Genomic DNA, 21,342 nt, shown 5'->3' on the forward strand with positions numbered 1-21,342 from the left:
TGTAAAGCTTACACTGAGTGCTTGAAATAGAATATTTAGGCTATCACAGTGGGAAATATGATTTAAGCAATTCCCACTGTTTGGCTTACTTTTAACTGCTGGAATGCAACGAGGCTGGAAGATGGAACTGCTGGCACACCATTTCTGTCTCTTACATTTATTTGGTTTGTTGGTGTTAATGATAGTGTTGAAAGCATTCATGGTGCTGATAATTGAGAGAGAGAAATTTGGAATGTGGCTAGGAGCTGAAAAGTTCAGAAGAAATATGTTGGGGGAGATTATTTCTAGCTAGAAACGTTAAAGGAAATTACTCAGGTCAGCAGGTATATAAATACAAATCCACATGTTTTGGTGAGATGTGGAGAGTGTATTGAGTATCAAGGGAAAATGTTACAGTCTTATTCAGAATAAAAATTCTTTAGTAAACAATGCTGAAAGAGGCTTAGAATCAAGTGACCTAGAGGTGGCAAGGTATGAAGTTGCTGGTCAGATGTAAGACTGAAGCTTTGGAGCAGACTGAAGTGGGCTACAACATACTTCTGAATACTTCCAGGGATTTTTGTTCAAGCATGTATTTTTGGGGTGCTGCTAAATGCCAAGAGATGTCTTTCTAGAGTGTGATGGGAGATTGGCTGTTGTTGGAGATCAAGCTTAGATGTGTCCTCAAACCACTGAAAAACCGCAGCTCAAATTGCCCAAAAGTCCACAAGAATCATGAAAGGTTTTCTCAAATTAACATGAAAATTGAAGTTGTGCAACTGTTTGTTGCATTTCCTTTCTCCTGTCTATATTTCTTTTTTCTGCTTTCAGAACATATATTTACAGATGGTCTTTATAAGCTAGGATGATATTTTATATATATATACCCAAAGTTTGCAATTGCTATAAAATCATATGAGCAGAAAAATAAAACAGTGAATGAATCTTCCCATTAAAATTAATGGATTTAGTTCAGTATAATTTTGTTTTTTGTCTGTAATGATTTAGCCACAAATCTTGATGTCTGTTGTCAGTAATTCTGTACCTTAATCTTTATTATCAGCAGATGTGATGATTGGGTTTGGAACTGTTTCTACACCAGACTCTGCTATGCTGTGTTGCTTGGGATTTAAGGTGTACAGTATGACTCCCCCTTCCCCACTTCCTGCTGTATTCAGTTTATTTCCTGAGAGATGGTACAGATTCAATCAGTTTTGAAAAAAACAACACACCTACAACAGTGATCATCTTCCCTTTCTGTATGCTACCTCTATGTGTGAATGTGCTACCTTTCTCTCTGCTAGAGATGGTATTCCCACAACAGCCATCCCATGCTGCTTCAATAAATGTGGTTGGTTTTCTTTATCTGGCTGTTTTCTTTTTAATAAAAGAAAGGTAGAACTGACAAAACAGTAGCAGTGACCATGATGTAGTGACAGCTGCTGGGGTGCACCAGCATCTCCTCAGAATCCTGTGCCCCCTGCATCTTGCTCTTGAATGTCATGGGTGTCGTGGGACTGTACATTTATGAGTCTAGATTCAATGTTTATTTACTGTCAATAAACACAACAGCAGGGGTTCCCAAATTGGGGTGCCTGTACCCCCAGGGAGTGAGATGGAACTTCAAGGGATGTAGCAAACAGTGGCTTATATCCTTGAGTGATAAGTTGTGAATGATCGCATATCTAGCTGCCAGTGTGCTTTGAGAAGTGGTAGTAGGTGGTTGTGTTGTGTAGATGGTAGTATCATTGTTTATCAAAAGGAGAGAATAACAGAATTAACATACAAGTAAAGTAAATAATTGTCAGAGTACAGTACAGTGGTACCCCGGGATACGAATTGATCGCGTTACGAAATTTCCGGGATACGAAAAAAATAGAAAGGAAAAAACTGTTCCGGGTTATGGTGTTTTTTTCGGGTTACGAAATTTTTTTTGGTGTGTTTCGGCGCTTTTTGGCACGAAATTTAAAAGCCGCGGCTTTCCAGCGCTAGCGGAAAGCCTTTTTTCGGGTTGCGAAATCTTTCGGGTTACGAACGGTGGCGCGGAACGAATTAAATTCGTAACCCGGGGTACCACTGTATTGCTTTTAAAATCATAATAATGCAACATCTGACATGGTTGTTGTTTATTGTTTCACCAGGGACGTAGCTAGGATTTTAGGAAGGGGGGGGGTCCAGACTAAGTGCCACCATTATAATGGTGCTTGAGTGCGGCGGCGCAGCAGCACACACCATTCATTTTTCTAATGGAAGGGGGGGGGGTCCGGACCCCCAGATCCGCCCCCCCCCGGCTACATCCCTGGTTTCACTCATAAATTCATGATCGCGACAGTTAAGTATTTCAGCCCGTGCAGCCTCTCAGCTCACCCATCACTTCTGTTTACACACACCATCCCTCCCTCTGTCTTGAATTCACTTGGCCATCCCGTGCTTATCCCTGCTTTGTCCAACCAAACACCTCCTTTGTTGCCACTGATTTTCCCATATATAATGCAAAGAACTAAGGAGCACGGTAGTGGTGGTGGGAGATAACAGGTGACATTTGTCCCAAGCACACTCCAGTCTCCTGCTGCCGGAGCTGAGAAAGATGTAACGCCTTTGTGTGCTTCTTTATATTTTGGTACCCCAATCAGTTCACTCATTCACACTAGCAAGGTGTGAGATTATCGGCAGTGAAATTGACCAACAACACAGTGAAATTAGACTTCTTCATCTTCAAATGTGATATTACTTTTGTATGGGTGTGAACATTAATCAAACATTTCCTAGGGGTGTTGGGCATAGAAAAGCTTGGGAACTACTTCACACCAGAGTTGATTTTTAGGACTCATGTCAACTTTCTACCTGCAATAACATTTCAAATGTATATTTTAGAAGCATTAGAGACAAAATTACATTCAGTTTGGGGTTATGCTTATTACGTTGTGTGAATATTAACCTTCCAAAACATTTTTGTTCTTTCTTTTTTAATTTCTAAAATTTTAGTATTGCAAATCTGAAACACATCCTTTTTTGTTATGGGTGTTTTTTTTTGGTTTTGTTTTTTGCAATTCATGGCACCTCTTTCAGTCACTAAAACACCTTCAGCCACTAAAACCATTTCATAGCAATCACTAAAACCACTTCATAGTAGTTATTCTTTCATTCACTAAAACAATTTCATAGCAGTAAGTTAATAAAAAGATTTAAGAGGAAACTTAAAGTGAATACCATGAACTTCCTAGTGTATAGATTGTTTGCTTTAGCAGACAAGTGCTAATAAAACATATTGGAAGTTTTTTAAATTATGAAGGACAGTTTCTCTTTGAAAGACTCTTGGGAGCAGTGTTACTCAGTTCCAGTAAAAAAAAAAAAAAGATGGCCAGTGTCATCAGATGTTCTCTTTCTCTCTTTGTTTGCTTTGAATGTATGGGAAATTTTGTTGTTAGACAGACATTTTTGGAAAGGTTTTCCATTGACCGTGGGATACATTATATGTCCTCTCATTTTTCAAATAACAAATGAAGCATTTGGAATCTTTTTCAAATTATCAACTGCAGTTGAATTACTGTTTTCTTCTGATGCATGTCTTCTTAATATTTGCTGTAAATTCAAAGCTCCTAACTTCGTTCAGATTGTCCCTACTGAAGATGGTCTTTTAAAAAGACTTGCCTGAGGGCACTAGCAACAGCATGTTGATGTTGCTTAACTATTTCCACTTGCTCTTCCTATTTCTGTTGCTACAGTTTGAGAAGTGTCATTGATTGACCTGAAATGTTATAGGGCTGGTTTCTGTTTGAAGAGTAATTTAAATGTAAACAAATGAAGAGAACAGTTGAGCCATTTTTTAGAGGGGAAAAGTAAAGTCAGTGCATTTTTCATGTCCAACAAAAGAAAGAGATCTTGGGTTAGCTTATAATGATATTTTGTTGGCTGGCTGGTTAACACTAACAGGTGAATAGTGTTGACAGAAATCCCTGATCAGTGACTAGTTTTACCTCTAGACCACTTTGAGATGAAATGTATTCAGCTAGCCACATATGATGCCCCTCTTTCCAGTAAATAAATGTCTTCTTTGCTTAACTTTTGTGCTACTATATGAATATTTGGAACCTTCGCCATGTTTAGTATTTTGTCTACATTAATTGGTAATAATTTCAATTGAATCCATTTCAGTTCCAGGTTGTGGTATAATGAAAATTCAAAGGGGAGTTGAATACTTCTGCAAGGCATTGTAGGATAAAACAGTTATCGATCACAAACCTTCCTTTATTCTCTGAGTTTATCTGAGACTAGCTGCCAAGAACACACTAATTTTTTTTATTTCCCCAGTTCCAAATCTGCTCAGCTGTTAGCAACATAGGCTTGCATCCACACTGCAGAAATAATCCAGTTTGACACCAGTTTACATGTTTAAAGTCGATCTTAGATAATAATACAAAAAATTAACTACAGCTAGGAAAGCTGTCTATGGCTGCATCCAGTTTGAGACCAGTTTAACTGCTGTAGTTCGGTGCTATGGAATTCTGGGATTTGTAGTTTCTTATGGCATCAGAGCTTTAATAAATAATAATAAATAATAAATAATAAATTTTTTATTTTTATCCCGCCCTTCCGAGCGATCAGGGCGGCTTACAAAGTGCACCAATGTGCAAGCAACATACAAGGTTAAAAACAAACATACAAGTAAACCTTAAAAAACAATAAAAAGCCCCTTAGCCCAACCTCACGGCCTTCTCTTTCTGGCAGAGAAGGCTAAATGTCTCACAAAACTACAGTTCACAGAATTCTATAGTGTTAAATTGGTGTCAAACTGGATTATTTTTGCAGTATGGGTGCAGTCATAAACAGCTTTCTTAGCTGTAGTTAATTTTTTTTTTTGTATTATTATCTAAAATTGACATGTAAACTCTCTAGTCTGGGGCACAATGTACTTTTCTCAATTATTTTCTCAGGCAGTTCTATGACTCCCTGCATTCTGTATAATGCTATTTTATTTTCCTTGAACTCTTTCGTTTGACTAGGGTTAATAAAGGGTCTAATCTGAAAACAAATGGCCTTGTATGCATACAGGACAGAGTCAATATTTGCCTCAGGAGAACAGACCATACTTCCCAAAGCTATTCCCACAATGGAATTTAAAATTATTTAAGGTTTGTCATACCACTTGCTGCCATCTTAATCTTTTCTCTTACAATATGTCCAAACTCTGTATTGCCTCTTGTCTGCTTGAGTCATTAATCTTAAATCAAATCCAAGAAATACAGTGAATCCTTGTTATACGCAGAGGTTTGGTTCCAAGATCCCCCGTGTATGACAAAATCCGTGGATGCTCAAGTCCCATTAAATATAATGACATAGCAAAATGGTGTCACTTATAAAAAATGGAAAATCAAGGTTTGATATCTGAAATTTATACTTTTTTTTAACATTTTCAAAAAGTAGGTACTTGAATCCGTGTATTAAAATCCGTGTATAAGAAGGGCCGACTGTAGTTGTGTAAGAAATAGGTGATGATCTAAAAAGTCAACCAGAGAACAGGCAGACTTTTTATTAGATTATATCCAACCAGATAAAATTTATAATCTTAATCCACATTGTAAGTAAAATATGTATAGGAATATATTAGTATGAAATCAATAGGAGCCATAGTATGTAGCCCAAATGAATAAAATAATATTAGCAATCTTTGACTGGCATTATGTATTTTCCTCTCAATAGAAATCCCAACAATAATCTCTTGAAACTCAGAATCCCATTGTTCTCAAGATTTCATTGACTGTGATCTAATTCTAGAATTCAGATTGCTTAGTTTAATAATTTAGGCATTCAGAAATCTTATACATTTTGAGTTTCCTGTATCCAAAATTCCAAATTCTGAAATACCCCCCAACAAAAGTTTTCATGGGTGGCTGAGTTAGTGACACCTTTGCTTTCTGATGATTCAGGGTACACAACTTTGTTCCATGCACAAAATTATTGAAAGTATTGCAGAAAACTACCTTCAGGTTATGGTTATAAGGTTTATATGAAATCCAAATGAACTTTGTGTTTTGATTTGGGTTCCATCTCCAAGATATCTTACTATGTATGTATATGCAAATACAAATATTTCAAAATCCAGTACACACACACACACACGCACACAATCCAAAACACTTCTGATCCCAAGTGTTTTGGATAAAGGGATACTCAACCTATACTTAGTTCCTCCAGTCATTGTTCCAAACATTGGAAGAATGAGAATAAGGAATGTAAATATTTACCAAAGTACCAACTTGACGTACTTAAACTGACTGCTGTATAATTTGGCAGAACATCAGTTTATCACCACTTCTCTCCCTAATCCTAAATCTTCTTTGACAGAGGTATTAAGCTTCCCCCTTATCTTTAATTTTCCATGCATAGCCAAACCATTTTTTATACTCAGACAGTAAATTCTCCTCTTTAGGTGAAAGCCATGTCTATTGAAGTGCAGTCAAATCAAAGTTTGATGAAAATTCAATCAAGTCATTACCATGATGATGAGCCTTCCAACCTACTATACTCCAAGAGCGAATTTTAACAGGCTGAGTAATGGGTTGCAGATTGTAACTATTAGAGAACAATTATATGTTCACATCACCCATACTCTGCCTGGGATAGGAAGGAAAAGAGCTGACATTTATGTGAAATACAACCCACTATAGTCCTCCCTCCATATTCCCAGGGGTTAAGGGAATGCCTTAGCCTCCCTGATCTCTCCCTGGGCTGCCCAAGGAGAGATTGGGCAGGGAAAGGGAGGAGGAATGCCCGCATTAGTGGCCTTGATCTCACAAACAATCGAAACCGTGAGTCTCAAGGCTGCAAATATGGAGGGCCAACTTTATATCATCCCATTTGTAACTGAACTTTCTGGTCAATTTTCAGTTCACTTGTTGCAGCCCCGATTTCATACCATATTACCACTCTGTTCTTCCTCATCCAAATATTTCATTGCAACCCACTTTGTGTTATTAAAACTGACTTTCGTATTCGTAAAATGATGTGAGAAAAAGTTGAAGTTGTACTTTACAATGTTTTAAGCTGCTGGTGATTGAAAAAAAGATTGATAGATTTAGTTTATAAACAATAGCCTGCCAGGAAGTTCCATTATCACAGGTACTGGCATACACAGAAACACAGATGGATTTGGCCCTGCAGCTTTCAAGTGTTAACTAGTAGTTTATAGTACACATCCTTTGTTGACAAAAATCAGAAATCTAGAAATGACTCAATACCTGAAATACTGTATCAAAAAACAGTAATTGGTTTATTTATGTTTTATTGGCTGCTCTAGTGTTAAATACTTTTTAAATCCATCAAATACTTAAAATAATGTTTTGTAGCAGTCTAGTGGAAAGGCTGCATGGTGAGTTTTAAAATATTGGTATTTAATGTTGCTTTTACTGAGAGCTGGCTGCAATACTCTGTGTGTGGAGGGTTTTTTTAAAAGTAGCTTCTTTATAAAAGCTTTGCATATTCGAAACTTTTAAACACTGCCTGAAGATATTTAGTCTCGCTAATTTGTAGCAGCCTGGAGGTTAGGACTTTTCATTTTGTCAGTGACATGTTTTTTCATCTAACAGTTTTAGGTGTTCGCTTCCTATTGGTTTTGACAAATTTTGCTAAGTTGATTAAACATATTGATATTTTTAACTAAAACTTCCAGTTTGAATATCAAAGCTATGTAATTTTCAACTATTAGTTGTAGTTTTATTTATGTTTTATAGTATTTAGTAGTTTGATGCATTTGTGCATAATAGAGTGTAAGAAATCAAGTCCCAAGAAAATATTGAAGTGAAGGCTACCAATCATTTCTCTTAGCAGAGGAACAACTTCTAGGGATCAGGGACTATACTCAATACTGGGACCATGGTGGGTCAGCTTGTCCTACTAAAAAAATTGACCAATCATGTTCAAGGATGCTGTGTGAACATCAGTAGCCATTTCAGTTCATGTGTATTCGTTTGCTGCTATGTGTGAGGTTCTTAGATTAAAAGGAAGTCTCTGGTGCAATTGAGTCATGCTAGCGTACCTCTCCAAACAATGTATGTACAATTTCTAAACTGCAATTCTCTCCCCCCCAGCACATGTTTCTATTCTATGGTTCTATGCTATGGTTTCTGTACTTATATGTTCTCTTTTTTAAAATAAGCTGGGGGAGTGGCACCAGCTAAGATTTTTTAAAATGCAGGCTACACATGCAGCTAAAAACAGACAAAAATTATGATTAATTTAGTAAAAGATCAGACTTTCTATAGAACAAAATCAATTTAAAACATTGTTTTGTAAGCAAAGAATCAAAGTAGTACAGCCTATTGAGAAAGACACTTTTCTTATAAAACAATCAGTTTCCCAAAGCCTGTTGTAACAAAAGGTTTTCACCTGCCAACAAAAGGACAGCAAAGAAAGCGCCAGCCTAGCTTCTGTAGGAATGGTGTTCCAGAGTCTAGTAGCAGCTGTGAAAAAGATCACTACTTTCCCCATCCTCCTGTCCTTCAAGCATCTTGTACCTTTGTGATCTAGTGTGTGTGCAGCTCTTACTTGAAAATGGCATTTATTGTTTGACATTTTTTGACACAGAGTTTTTAACTGTTAACAAAGTTCTTTTGCAAAGAAGGAAAGTAGATTTATGATTGAAACAAGGGCCAAGTAGCCACTGTGCAAAGCTGGCTGCTGCTGCATACCAGAAAATCTAGTTTTTCTTGATTATAGTTTGGAAGGGAAGCCTGAAACACCATGAATGCCTTTATACAAGAGGCCAGCTGCTATGTGTCTGTCTGCACCCTAAGCCATTTCACCCCTCTTCCTCAGTAAGCATTTGTTAGTGCCTAATCAAATAAGTATTCCCAAAATCCACATGGAACCTATGCCTTTTGAGTTTCTGGTCCTCAAAAAGATGGGAGAAAGGCAGGATATAAATAAATAAAACCATGGTTAGAAGTATGCCGCCACATTAAGGCAGTTTTCGATGTGTGCTAAGAGCTGTGTGTATGGTTAGAATTATATATTGACTTCTGGTGATTTTGAGAAGTTTACAAGGAAATATCATTTGCTAAATGTTGAATCAATATGTTTGCTTTTTGAAGACAGTGCTGGCTGAAAACACAGCATTGATACTTGCCAAAACAATAGGGATTTTCATTTTGTTGGTGTCTTCCATTGAAATGCTTCTTTCTGGCTTCTGCTAAGAAAGCTGGCTGTTTAATGGACAATTTTAATTCCTTTTCCAGAAGCAAGTCTTGGATGAGATGACCAAAAGAAGTTTACTAAGATGGCCATGGGAAAGGTTGCAGTACATGATCTAAGATCTGCACTTCAATTTCTCTGCATTGAAGGGTTATCTTGGAATATTGTTCTCTAAGAAATTTTGTGAGCCAATTAAAAAAAATCTCCTGGGAGTCTTCTGTGGGATTGCAGAAGCTGTTGATCTTAAGTCACAACCTTAATTTGCACACTGCATTCACCTCTTAGCCACATTGTACTAGAGTTTGTCAGGGCATCTTTGAGAGCATGTTTTGTTGTTCACAGGCTATGCTTCGTTGGGCAGAAGGTCTCTTGCAATAGGCTGTACATTCAAATGAATAGAACCAGTGTTTGTCCATAACAAATAAATTGTGAAATCCTGAACTAGATGCAGCTGTTTAGGAAGCCTTTTTTACTATTCCCAGTGACAGTTCAGAAGACTACATTTATACTGCTTAACATACAGCTCTTGTGTAGTGCAGTCACATGTTGTCGGAATTCTAATTTCTTAAACAATTAACTTTATTGCATTTACAAAAATTATCTGGCTTATTCCTTTCAGTGCTAGCTCTTTGAACCACAAGCCAATCTCTGATTCATTTCGGGGAAACCTAAACTGTTTTTAAGGATGTGTTTCAGAGCCTTTTGCTTCTACTCCAACATGGCAGTTTCTCATGTATCCCTCCCACATGTATTATCTCTAAAAGCTGTTCTCATAAACAGGTTTTACAAGCTTACCCTTGCTTTGGTAAAATATTTGTTTATATAAATCTTATTTTAAAAAATTGTCCCTCGAGGACCACAGGAGGGATGTTTATATTAAATAGCACTGATCTAAATCAGTACAATTATAAAACATGTTGGTTCACTGATCATCCTGGAGTCAGAAATTCATGGGACACAGAGAGAAATATAAAAGCAGCCATGTAAATGACAGCATTCTTGTCTTGCACTTAAGTCATACCATCAATATGCAATGGCATGCTGCAATAGATTGGGAAGGTTGTTTGAAAAAGTGTCTCTATTTTTTTGTCTTGGAATTTGTTGTTTTGGGCAGAGTTTGGAACTGTTGTTTCTAGAAAATTCTGACATTAGGTTAGACACAGGAAAAGGCCTGCACTGAAACAACATTGGTGGACTTTGGTTAATGCAATGCAAATGGAATTCCTATTAAGTGTAACAGAAGAGTGCTATCTGGAATAGTTTCCTGCTCAGATTGCCACAGAAAGTCATTAATATAGGCTTTGCTGTTCCCTAGTAATGGCTTTTCACTCATTTTGAAGAGAAAGTCAAGTACACTGTGTACAAAATATACTTAAAACAAGCGACACCATTAATATTGAAATATTTGAATGAAGATGAATGGTCCCCTTCACCAATCACACTTTATCTAGTTAACAGAGTAACCATCTTGTTCCATTGATCAAACGAGTGATTCTGATTTAATTTCCAAAACAGTTGGATGTGCCTGTTGGTAAGAGGTTGGATTGAATAAGGGCAGATTCCCACCACTTAAAGTTTAGGTGAATGCTTAAAAGATAGAGTAGTACACTAAAAAAATACTTGACCTTTGAAGCATTAAAAATATAGTAACATTAAAAGTTTAAGCCATTATACATTCCCTAAGATATAGAGAGGAATTTGTAGTTGTCACAGTATCTGAGAAGGGCAACAGACATTGGGTATTCTATTGGGTATTAATATTTCCTAGAGCATATATTTATGTAATTAATAGATATATACTTGCCTTTTCAATTAGGATCCTCAATACTAGGATCCCTACTGTGCATATAAAGTAGGATGAATACTTCCACTTAGCCAGCCTCATAATAGCAGGGCTTGGCAATCAGTGTTCCTTCTTATAGGACAATTGATATTTGATGCCCTTGAGGATGGCAGGGGAATAATCTGGTTAGCAAAGGCTGTGCCTGCCTGCCTGCCTTGCTCCTCTGTTCTTCATTAAACAGCATGGAGGAGAGGCAGTCTCTGAGCATGCCCACTGGATAAAGAGGCAACTATTTCCCAAGGAACAGTGCAACTAGTAGATAATGTTTTATCTGCATAGCAAATGTTCAAAGGATGTAAATACCTTTTGGAACAATTTGCTAACAAATGATGCATATTTATTATGCTGAAAAATGATTATCTAAGATGGCAATATGTACACTGTGCCAAATGATTTTTAGATTTCCCCCCCTCTTTAATTGCAATGATGTTCACAGCAGTGATTATGATGTCTGGACCACATGAATCATTTCAAATATCAAATAATAATATTTGCTATTTAATCCAGTTTTAAAAAATTGGCATGAATTATATTTCTTGTAATTTATTACACACAGTTCTAGATTTTTTTATTTATTCAAAACAATATCCTTACTGTTGTAGTCATCATAACCATTTTTGTCAAATGTGTAACAGTTGAAATTTTTTTTGCTCAAGTGAACTCTGTATCAATGGATTAATTAGATTATTGAGCAAAATGCTTCACTTTTTTTTAAACCATTTAACATTATTGAAGTAAAATTTACCACATGACAATCTAGTAGCTGTGAAACAGCAGCATCTATGGACATCATTTTCTGCAAGCTGAGCAGTTTGATATATAACAATGTTTTTTCACCCTTTACCCACATGAAACACCCTCTAATTCCTTGAAGACTTCTCTATGCCTTTAAAAAAAAACTTGTGCTACATAGACATACAAACAATAGTTTAGCATTACATAAACATGCTTGAGTCTAACACCATTTCCAATTCTCTCTTTTTTTCTTGGAATGCAGCCATAAGAGGGATCATAGAAAATTTCACTTCTGTGTTTATCTGTATGCACAGTTTATTGCTATGCCCGACGCTGGAGAAACTGTGGTTAATCTTAACTATAGATTATTCAAATAAGCAACGTCAGACCACAGTTTATGGCTAACAGCTATGCTGTTTCCCTATACCATACTAACAGACCTTGAAGATACATTCACCCCGCCTAACTCGCAGATCTGAGATCCGCGACCTCGAATATCCACAGAGGAGCGACCTCCGCTATTTCCAATGGTGTGTGCAGTAGGGCTGCGTGCATAGTGTCACGCCCCATTCAAGCCTATGAGGCTTGAATATGCATGAGCCTCCATTTGGAGGGGGCACGGAACAGATCCCCTGTGAAAACAGGGCCAACTGTATTTTTCAGTATGTGGGCAGGTTGGTCCTTTTCCACAAAATCGGATTTGATTTCAGTATTGATAGTGTCATGCTTTCCTCTGGGATAGCAGCAGTATAAGAGTGTTTGGGGCAGTGCCCTGCATACCAGCAGCTTAGATAATGTTGCCTTAGCCAGTCTCACTGAAGTGCTGAAATAAAGCAGGCAGCAAACACTGGGCTTGCCCTGGAAGCAACATGCATCTCCTATTCAATGGGAAAGATACCCAGGCCAGGAGACTTTACCTTCCTTTCTGGACCCTTGGTCTGGACTCTTACTACTCTTTTGCATGTCAGTCAGCATTTATGTGATTTTGGATAATAGTGGTGCTATTTACTTGTTTGATTCTTCTTTATTTAATTGTGGATATTAAAGCTGAGAGTTTTCCCCTCTTCCCTTCCTTCTGGATGTTATTACTCAACCTATATGTCATCCTAGACCTCTGTATTCTTAATGACTCAAAAACTGGCTGCCATTGTTGCCTGCAGAACTCTTTTGGTGCCCATTGACACTGCAAACAATAGGGACCTTTCTCCTTTCACCTCCTTTCATACTTGGGAAATTTTATCTCTGTGAAGCTTTGACAGCCAGACTGCTCTCACTATTTGTGGAGTCTGAAGAGGGAGCATGACAGTGTGCTATGACACTATGCCATCACTTTGTGATTAAACAACTTGTGCACAGCTATATAAGCTAAATGCTTCCTCATTCCTTTATGCTTCCCTTTCAGCCCAAAGCACTGAAAATGTAAAGCTAAGAATTCCCTCATATTTTGCTTACCTCCATTTTCTTCCAAAACACCTTGAAACTGTGCCCTGAAGTCTGTTTTAAATGTTTCAAGGATTCCTTCTGGCTAATGGAACAACTCTGCCTCTTCTCCACAGTAGAATAATCGGACATGGGCACTTTCTGAGTAATACCTTAAATACAAAAATGAGGCAAGGTGGCAAGGGTCTGTCTGATTTTAACCCCAAATCATTTGAACTGTGCCTAAAGTTCTCTTCTCATTTAAAGGCAATCCATCTGTGTAAAAATAAAATAAAATAAAAATGTATTTGTCTCAATTTCCTAAATAAAAACTTCTTAAAATGTGACTACTTGTCTGTATGCATTAAGAAAACTAGGAAAGATGCTTATTTTATTCAATCCTGACATAACTTTTACAGCCATCAGTATTTGGGGAAGGATTTTTTTTTTTTGGGTATTATACTGATATTGCATGGCAGTAACTTGCCAAATAGGCATGCACATTATGAAGATATTGATGATTGTTCGTTGTATTATGGCTGCAATCTGGAGTGTGTGCACACATATGTGCAATGCTTTGCACAGTTAAGAACTGCTCTTATTCCTAGGCCTGGGTGCAGCTTGTGCAAGTCTGGCATTTGGCAGAGAGAGCTGGCTCCCACATGAAAGTTTAAACAGAAATAGCTTTTGGGTCAAATGGGGGTCTGAAGGACATTTCTTCTTTGTAGCTATAAATCTCTGAAAAACAAGCTTTGGAAATAGCCCAGTTGACATTATCCAAAGTGGTTCATATTCTCTCTCTCTTTCTCCCTCTCTCTCACACACAGCAAAATAAACAATATGCTATTTGGAACTGATCAGAACAAATCTCTTTCCTTCTGCCCCATCCCTAGTTTGAAAATGTATGAACCATATGTAACATTCAGTGTTGTTGTTTCTCCTCATAAATATCTTAAATGTGTTGCATCTAACACCTTCCCTGTGCATCTATAAAGGAGAATCCTCTTTAAATAGAGACATGTTTCCATAGCAAAAAAAGCACTGTGTTGGTTTTGTTTTTAGGTTAAAACACCCATGTGCTTTTTTATGCTTGGAGCCAGGCATCTGTATCACAGATGATTTTTTTCTGAGCATTTTCTCCCTCTTTTGAATGTTCAGTGAAATTAAATAGATAGAGAATTCTGGTTATCTGGCCTTCTTCGATAACGAAATTGAGGCCTTGGTACTTAAACCTAACATTACAAATTTCCAAATTAAAACAGTGTTTTATTCCAGACATGTCAAGAAAGCAAGTGACTGCCTGTAAATGACACTGCATTACTAACAGTGGTCATGAGAGTACATCAAAAAAAGGTATTCAGCCACAGCTGTTCAGAAAAATTAAGTTTTTTATTAAAGTGGAATATAAACCTGTTTGATAAATAAAACTTAATAAAATCCTTAAGAATATTTTTTTTATCTCAAAAAATATGGCACAGCCTAAAATATGTGATCTCGCAGCAACTTCTTAGAACGTTTGGGTTTTTTTCTTCTGTTCTCCAAATAAATTGTATCGGCTGAGGTGGAAATAAGAGAGCTGTTGAATGAATACTTGTCATGTTTTGTCTGTTTCTTACCAGCCATTTTATTGGTAAATCTCTTACACTTGTGTCTGCCTTAGAAGGTATCAGTTTAATCCTGAATGTGGTTGCACTTGAAACAGGTAGAGTTGATTGTGTTGCCAAAGCAAATACATTTGTGTGTGTGTGTGTGTGTGTGTGTGTTTATTTTGGAACCCTGATTTTGGAAACTATATAGATTGCTTGTAAGGTTTAAACTTTTCTTCTGTATATGTTCTGCCTCTAGCAGTTTAAATCCTGTGAGTATGTTAAAAAAAATAAGTTTAGCATTCTAAACTAATTTACCCAGTCTAATTAAGGAATATTGCAATTAAAATAAGCATTATTAAACAGACTGCATAAGTTTCTAAAGAGCAATACATATTGTGACTCTTCATTATAGAGAGTCCAAAGTCTAGCAGTTGTTAATCTGCTTGAACTGTAGCTTTTTAAAAACATCACCTTTCAGACTACAATTCCCAGAATCTCCCAACCAACCTGGATATTGGCAGTGCTGTTTGAGAAGATTCTGGATATTTAGACTACAATGTCCAGAATCTTCCCAGACAGCACTGCCAACATCCATATTATATGAGTAGTAAGCTTTCTGCTTGCAGCAGAAATTGATAAACCACAGAGATTTACTTCACCATCTATCATGTTATCTGAACATGGATGTTTCCTTGTCTTTAATTCATCCCCCCCAATAAACCAGAGAAAGATTGTAGGGTATATTTTTGGTTTGTTTCTTTGGTTTGCTGAGAGAGAAACAAGATTGGAAAAAGCACCAGCATTAGGGCAGTATGATAAACAAAAAATAGAATAAAGCTCCTATGTTTTGTTTCTTCAGCTGCCGTCAGGAGTGACTAGGTAGTATGCACTAGCACAGTGCTAAACTAGGACTTACTATCCAATACTTCCTGAATTTGCTCTCTCTGTTTACTTTCTAAGCAACCTTGACTCCTTCTATTTGCCATGTCTCTATAGGCAGTGGAAGGAATACTTGTTTCAATCTTGCCAAGCTCACTGATATTTAACTGAAAGATATGTCGTAACAACAAAAACCTTGAACACTATAAATTAACAGATATGTTGGGTATAACTTTTTTTGAACTGAAGTATACTCTACCAGATACGTCATTGCTATTTTCTTTTGGCGTAATCAGCATCTACCAAATCTGATTTTATCTAGCATTAAAAGATCCTCTATGGTTTCCAGCCACTTACAATTTATATATTCTATGATTTTGCTGTTCTGACAATGGCTAAGCTTTACATTTGTTGATTTCATGTTTCTAATGAGATCACCACCACCACCATACCTTGTGTGCACAAGCATTTCTATCTGTCTTTGTCCATTTAGCTTCCCATCCTAATGTGGCTGAAGCACCTACTTATTGCAGGGATGCAATTTTGAATGGTCCAATAACCAGTTTTCTGGCCCTGTGACTCTCTAGGGCCCACAGACTGCCAAAAGTATCCCCAAGCTTCAAAACAAACAAAATTTGTAGTGGTCGGAATATAATTTCTGGTTTTGAATAACTAGTCCCCCCCCAATTAAAGTGTGTGTGTGTGTGTGTGTGTGAGAGAGAGAGAGAGAGAGAGAGAGGTATTTAGAAAACTAATCACTGCTCCTGAAGGCTTCTCCAGATGAGTATCTGGGTTGCAAAAATGGCTTTGGAGGGACCCACACAGGGCCTCATTTTGTCTACCCCTGACTTGTAGGAAAATACTGTTTTACAGTTTTTCACAAAGGAAAACATGAATGAGTGAATAGGAGGGCTAAGAGAAGAGTGTGCAACCATGTGCACTAAATAAGTCTATCTATAGATGAGTGCATAAACATAGGTGATGCTTCAGACTTTGGCCTACACTTTAATTCCACTGTTGTATCTTTCCTAGGAGTAATTTTCGCATGTTTACCATGTAAAGTTTATTTCTTTTCCATCTTCTTGTGTTCTACTTTTCTGATCTAAAAGTGATTGCTGGTATCTCCGTTATTTATCTCCCTTAAGATCATTAAAGAAGGCTATTTTTGTCTCAGAGTAACAATAAAAACATAAATAAAATAATAATAATAAATTTTTTATTTCTATCCCGCTTTTTGCCAAGCAATCAAGGCGGTGTACAACAAGTTAAAATACATTCATATATATATATATATATATATATATATATATATATATATATAGCCCCCCTTAAAACAAGATTAAACAGTATAAGATTAAAAACTACATATTAAAAACCAGCTAATCCAAATAATAATCATCATGGGCAGAGTTCACTTAGACGGGAAGTTTTATTCGTGGCTGAGTACTTTATTCTGGGAAGGCCTGCTGGAAGAGATCCGTCATAATGGCTTTTTTAACATGTGGTATTTGTATATTTTCAGTGTCCATAGTATTTCATATGCATGATCTTCTTGTAATCCTCGCAACACACCAGTATATTAGCATTAGCACTGTTTGTAGCATTATACATATTGCTGGTTGGCAATGCACTACACCAATTCTCAGGTATCAACTATTTTGAATTTAAAAGCAGCCATTTGTTTGAAGCTTAGTTTACAACTTGTATTGACGCAGCTAATTGGCATGTTACTGTATGTATTTTACTTTTTTGTACTCAAACACCACTGGAGATATTGCCACAGTAATACTTGTGTTGTGAGGCGTACAGTCAGCCTTCCATATCCATGGATTCTTTATTCACAGATGCAACCATCCATGGCTTCAAATATTTTTAAAATGTGTAAGTTCCAAAAAGCAAACCTTGACTTTGCCATTTTATATAAGGAGTACCATTTTACTATGCCATTGTATTTAATAAGACTTGAGCATCCATGGATTTTGGTGTCCACTGGAGGTCTTGTAACCAAAATGCAGAGGATACCAAGAGCCCATTATATATCACAAAATGTGTGCCCATCTTGGATTTTTTCAGTCTTCATGTTGTTAGCAATTGAGTAAATGGGTGCAATTGTCATGGACTCTGAGCTTAACATTTGGCATAGGTGACACTTAAATGCTTTTTTGGCGGGTTACAAACCGCCAAAAAATACGTATGGAATACGTATTAGGGTTAGGAAGGGGTGGTGCTTCCGCACCCCCCTAACCCTAGTACGTATTCCATACGTACAACATGGCGGCGCCCCTTCCACATGGTGGCCGCCATGTTTACGTATCGGACGCTGTGCGTCCGCACGTGTCGCGGCGTCTATGATGTCGCGAGTCCGCCCCTGGCGCCTCGCAACGTCATAGAGGCGCCGCTTAAAGAAGCTCCATTTTGGAGCTTCTTTTTTGCTCCGCAAGGGAGCCGCACGGTGTGGCTGCGGCGGCTCCCTTATGGAGCAAACGGCGGCGGCAGCAGACCACCTCAAAGCGGTGGTCTATAACCCGCCTTGCATTCTTTTTTCAGAGCAGTCCTGATATCCTGAAACACACATCCCCTTTATTCCTTATTTGATTCAGAGTTTGATTTGTTTGATTCAGAGATTGTAAAGTGCTGATATGGTATGTTCATTTTTAATAAACTAAAAACCCTGGTTTAATTCCATTTAAAGAATGGCATTTTGATAATTAATTTTGAATTGGTATTTAAAGGTATATAAGTACACTAAATGCCTTACTACAATAAAGATGATTTTTTTTTTACTAATTCCCACCATCTCTTTATTAAATTATTGAAGAGGGAGCAAGCTTGTTTTCTGCTGCTCCAGAGACTAGGACCCGGAACAATGGATGCAAGCTACAGGAAAAGAGATTCCACCTGAACATTAGGAGGAACTTCCTGACAGTTAGGGCTGTTCGACAATGGAATGCACTCCCTCGGAGGGTGATAGAATCTCCTTCCTTGGAGGTCTTTAAACAGAGGCTGGATGGCCATCTGTCAGGGATGCTTTGATTTGGATTTCCTGCATGGCAGGGGGTTGGACTGGATGGCCCTAGTGGTCTCTTCCAACTCTATGATTCTATGATTCTAAGCTTTGGACAGAATGAAACAGCAGGACATTAATTTTTTAAAAACTCCTTTTTCATTCACCCCACTAGAAGCAGGGACGTAGCTGGGGGGGGGTTTCTTGGGGTCCAGACCCCCCCTTCCATTAGAAAAATGAATGGTGTGTGCTGCTGCACCGCCGCACTCAAGCCCCATTATAATGGAGGCACTTAGTCTGGACCCCCTCCTTCCTAAAATCCTAGCTACGTCCCTGCTAGAAGACCTTCTCTTCCCCTTTAGTATCATTAGTATCATCTCCTAATGCTTTTCTTTAGCTTACTAAGGTTCCGTACACAGTTTCCAGGGACAGCAGAAGAGCTTCTGTTTAATGTCTGTTGTGGGATATAGGAGGAACATCTAGATGCAGAGGAGACCACTAGCCCCTTACAAAGTGCTAGTATGATTTATGACCTAAACCTTGTAATTCCCAAACCCCACAACAGACTAAGAAAAAGTGAGAGGTAGCATTGCAAAAGCTTCCAACTGTTCAAGAGGACTAGATTTTGGGTACTTACTGAGTAAAGAAAATTTTGTTTGCTCTTTCAATCTGTGGGTTATATGTTTAATTAATAACTTAATAAACAACTTAGTTCTGGAGAGACTGCAATTCCAATCTTAATGTCAATCAATTTCATTCAAAAGTAACTGTAGTTAAATTACTCCTTTTTTTGTCAGATTTTCAACTTAATACATACTGTAATTTGATTTTAATGTGTTGTTCTTATCATGGGTTTGATTTCCTTCCTGTGATTGTTAGCTCACTGGTGATGAGGCTTTACATTCTTCATTTCTCTTTTTTGAAGATTCTGCTTCATTATGTTTTCAGGTTCTCCAAGTCAGCACCAATGTTTCTGGATGATTCATTCAAAAAGTGGGCAAGGATCCGGGACTTTGTACCTCCTTTTGGAATTAAAGGACAAGGTAGGGTGGCACTAGAACTCCCTGCAAGTTCATTTTCCATGCGATTATAGCTAGTTCTGCCATACTGCTTGAGTCTCTGATTTTTTAAACTTGTGTGTCCCAAATTTCCCCATTATTACCATTGCTAAGAAAACTAGTGAACGATTTACAGGTCACTCTTTCCATTCTATGTTTTTAAAATGAAAAGTAAGCTGAAATTGCTTATTGATTGACAATTAAGAAACTAGAGTGGTAGAGTTTTTATAAATAACTTTGTAGTTAAAAATTGAGGTAACTAAAACATGTTTTATAAATGCTTCAAAGAAGCTCTGATACAAGAGACCTACAGTTATTTCCAAGACAAATATCAGGAGTCTGACAAATGACTGCCAAGGTAAAACAGTAAATAAGCAAGGGGCTGTCAGCCTTACAAGTCCTAATGAAGTTTTAGATCCTATATGAAGGCTTAAAAAAAGAGACAAAAATCCAGTGTTTTTCTAACTGGAAAGCTCCACAAGGCCTGTGCTATTAGATCTGATAAGGAGAGGTGGGCTATTACACTTACATGAAGAGGTGTTCTGTTTGTAACTTTGCTTATTCATGTTATGATGTGATGGAATTATTTATTGTATTTCTGTACTGTGATAGATTATGCCATCCTGTCCAGGAATTGCAGTTGGTAATAAGAGATTTTGAAAAGCTAAATTAACCAGACTAGTTTTGGTCTGGCAAAGTACAGAATTCATGTTTTGAGGAGAAGCTACACTAACGCTTAAATTCCACAAATGGATCTAATAATACCATGTGTTGGAACAAGTTGCCATGTGCAGACCTATTAGTGCAGTATATTGGAACAAGTTGAAACTCCTTGAAGTCCTCTTTAGGGTAAGGTGGTCAAAACAGTGCTAAATGCCCTGAAACCTCAAGCCTAACATTATGTAGCTTTGAGTTTTCATCCTTTTGTAGCCACTTTGGAAAGGTGAGTACTGAATATACTCAAGTATAAGTCGACCTCATGTATAAGCTGAGGGCAGGTTTGTGGCCAAAATTATGGATTTTGATATGACTTGTGGATAAGTCGAGGGTAAAATTTAGGGGCATGTAACAAGGGATCTAAAGGATGAAAAAAGGAAAACAATGCCAAAGAAATTATAAAATTCCAGCAGGCATAGCTATCTCCTCACCGTAAAAGCTGGATGGATGAAATAGTTGAGGGTAAGTCAATACTTCCAAAAGAGATTGTATTCTTGCCTTTCACCTGGGGATGGTTCCTTTTTTTAGAAGAGTTAAAGTACAGTACTTACATATACCCGTGGATAAGTCGGCTCAGGTTTTTTGGGTCAATTTTTTGACTAAAATTTCTAGACTTATACGTGAGTATATATGTAAGTAGGATGTAGACAGCAGTATATTTGTAAGCAAAGAAATTCCATGGTTCACCTTATTCACTTTAGTTAAAGATAGTGGAATTAGTTAGCACACCGTTTAAGATTTCTCCTTGTGGGGCTGGTACATAAAGTGGTCCTCGAATGGGGTTCCATGAAGTCTGCTTAGTCAAATGTGATTTAAATGAGATGGCACATGAGGAGTGGTGTAAGCATCCTATGAAGTCTGTTTTCACACTACAGAGAGGTGGTGTTAATTATCCTAATATATAAGTATCTCAGAATATGAACCTGCTAC

The 21,342-nt window shown here is 37.4% G+C and overlaps 1 protein-coding gene across 10 annotated transcripts in view; it reads left to right on the forward strand.

Moving 5' to 3' along the window:
• ST3GAL3 (ST3 beta-galactoside alpha-2,3-sialyltransferase 3) overlaps positions 1-21,342 on the forward strand; it is a 301,371-nt gene that overhangs the window by 145,810 nt on the left and 134,219 nt on the right. For all 10 annotated transcript variants that reach the window (XM_042462929.1, XM_042462928.1, XM_042462930.1 and 7 more), the window contains one exon: positions 19,586-19,680. In XM_042462929.1, the coding sequence (XP_042318863.1) occupies positions 19,586-19,680 (95 nt within the window). The remainder of the gene's footprint in view (positions 1-19,585; positions 19,681-21,342) is intronic.

This window comes from Sceloporus undulatus, chromosome 4 (assembly GCF_019175285.1).
Source record: "Sceloporus undulatus isolate JIND9_A2432 ecotype Alabama chromosome 4, SceUnd_v1.1, whole genome shotgun sequence".
NCBI classification, from domain to species: domain Eukaryota; kingdom Metazoa; phylum Chordata; class Lepidosauria; order Squamata; family Phrynosomatidae; genus Sceloporus; species Sceloporus undulatus.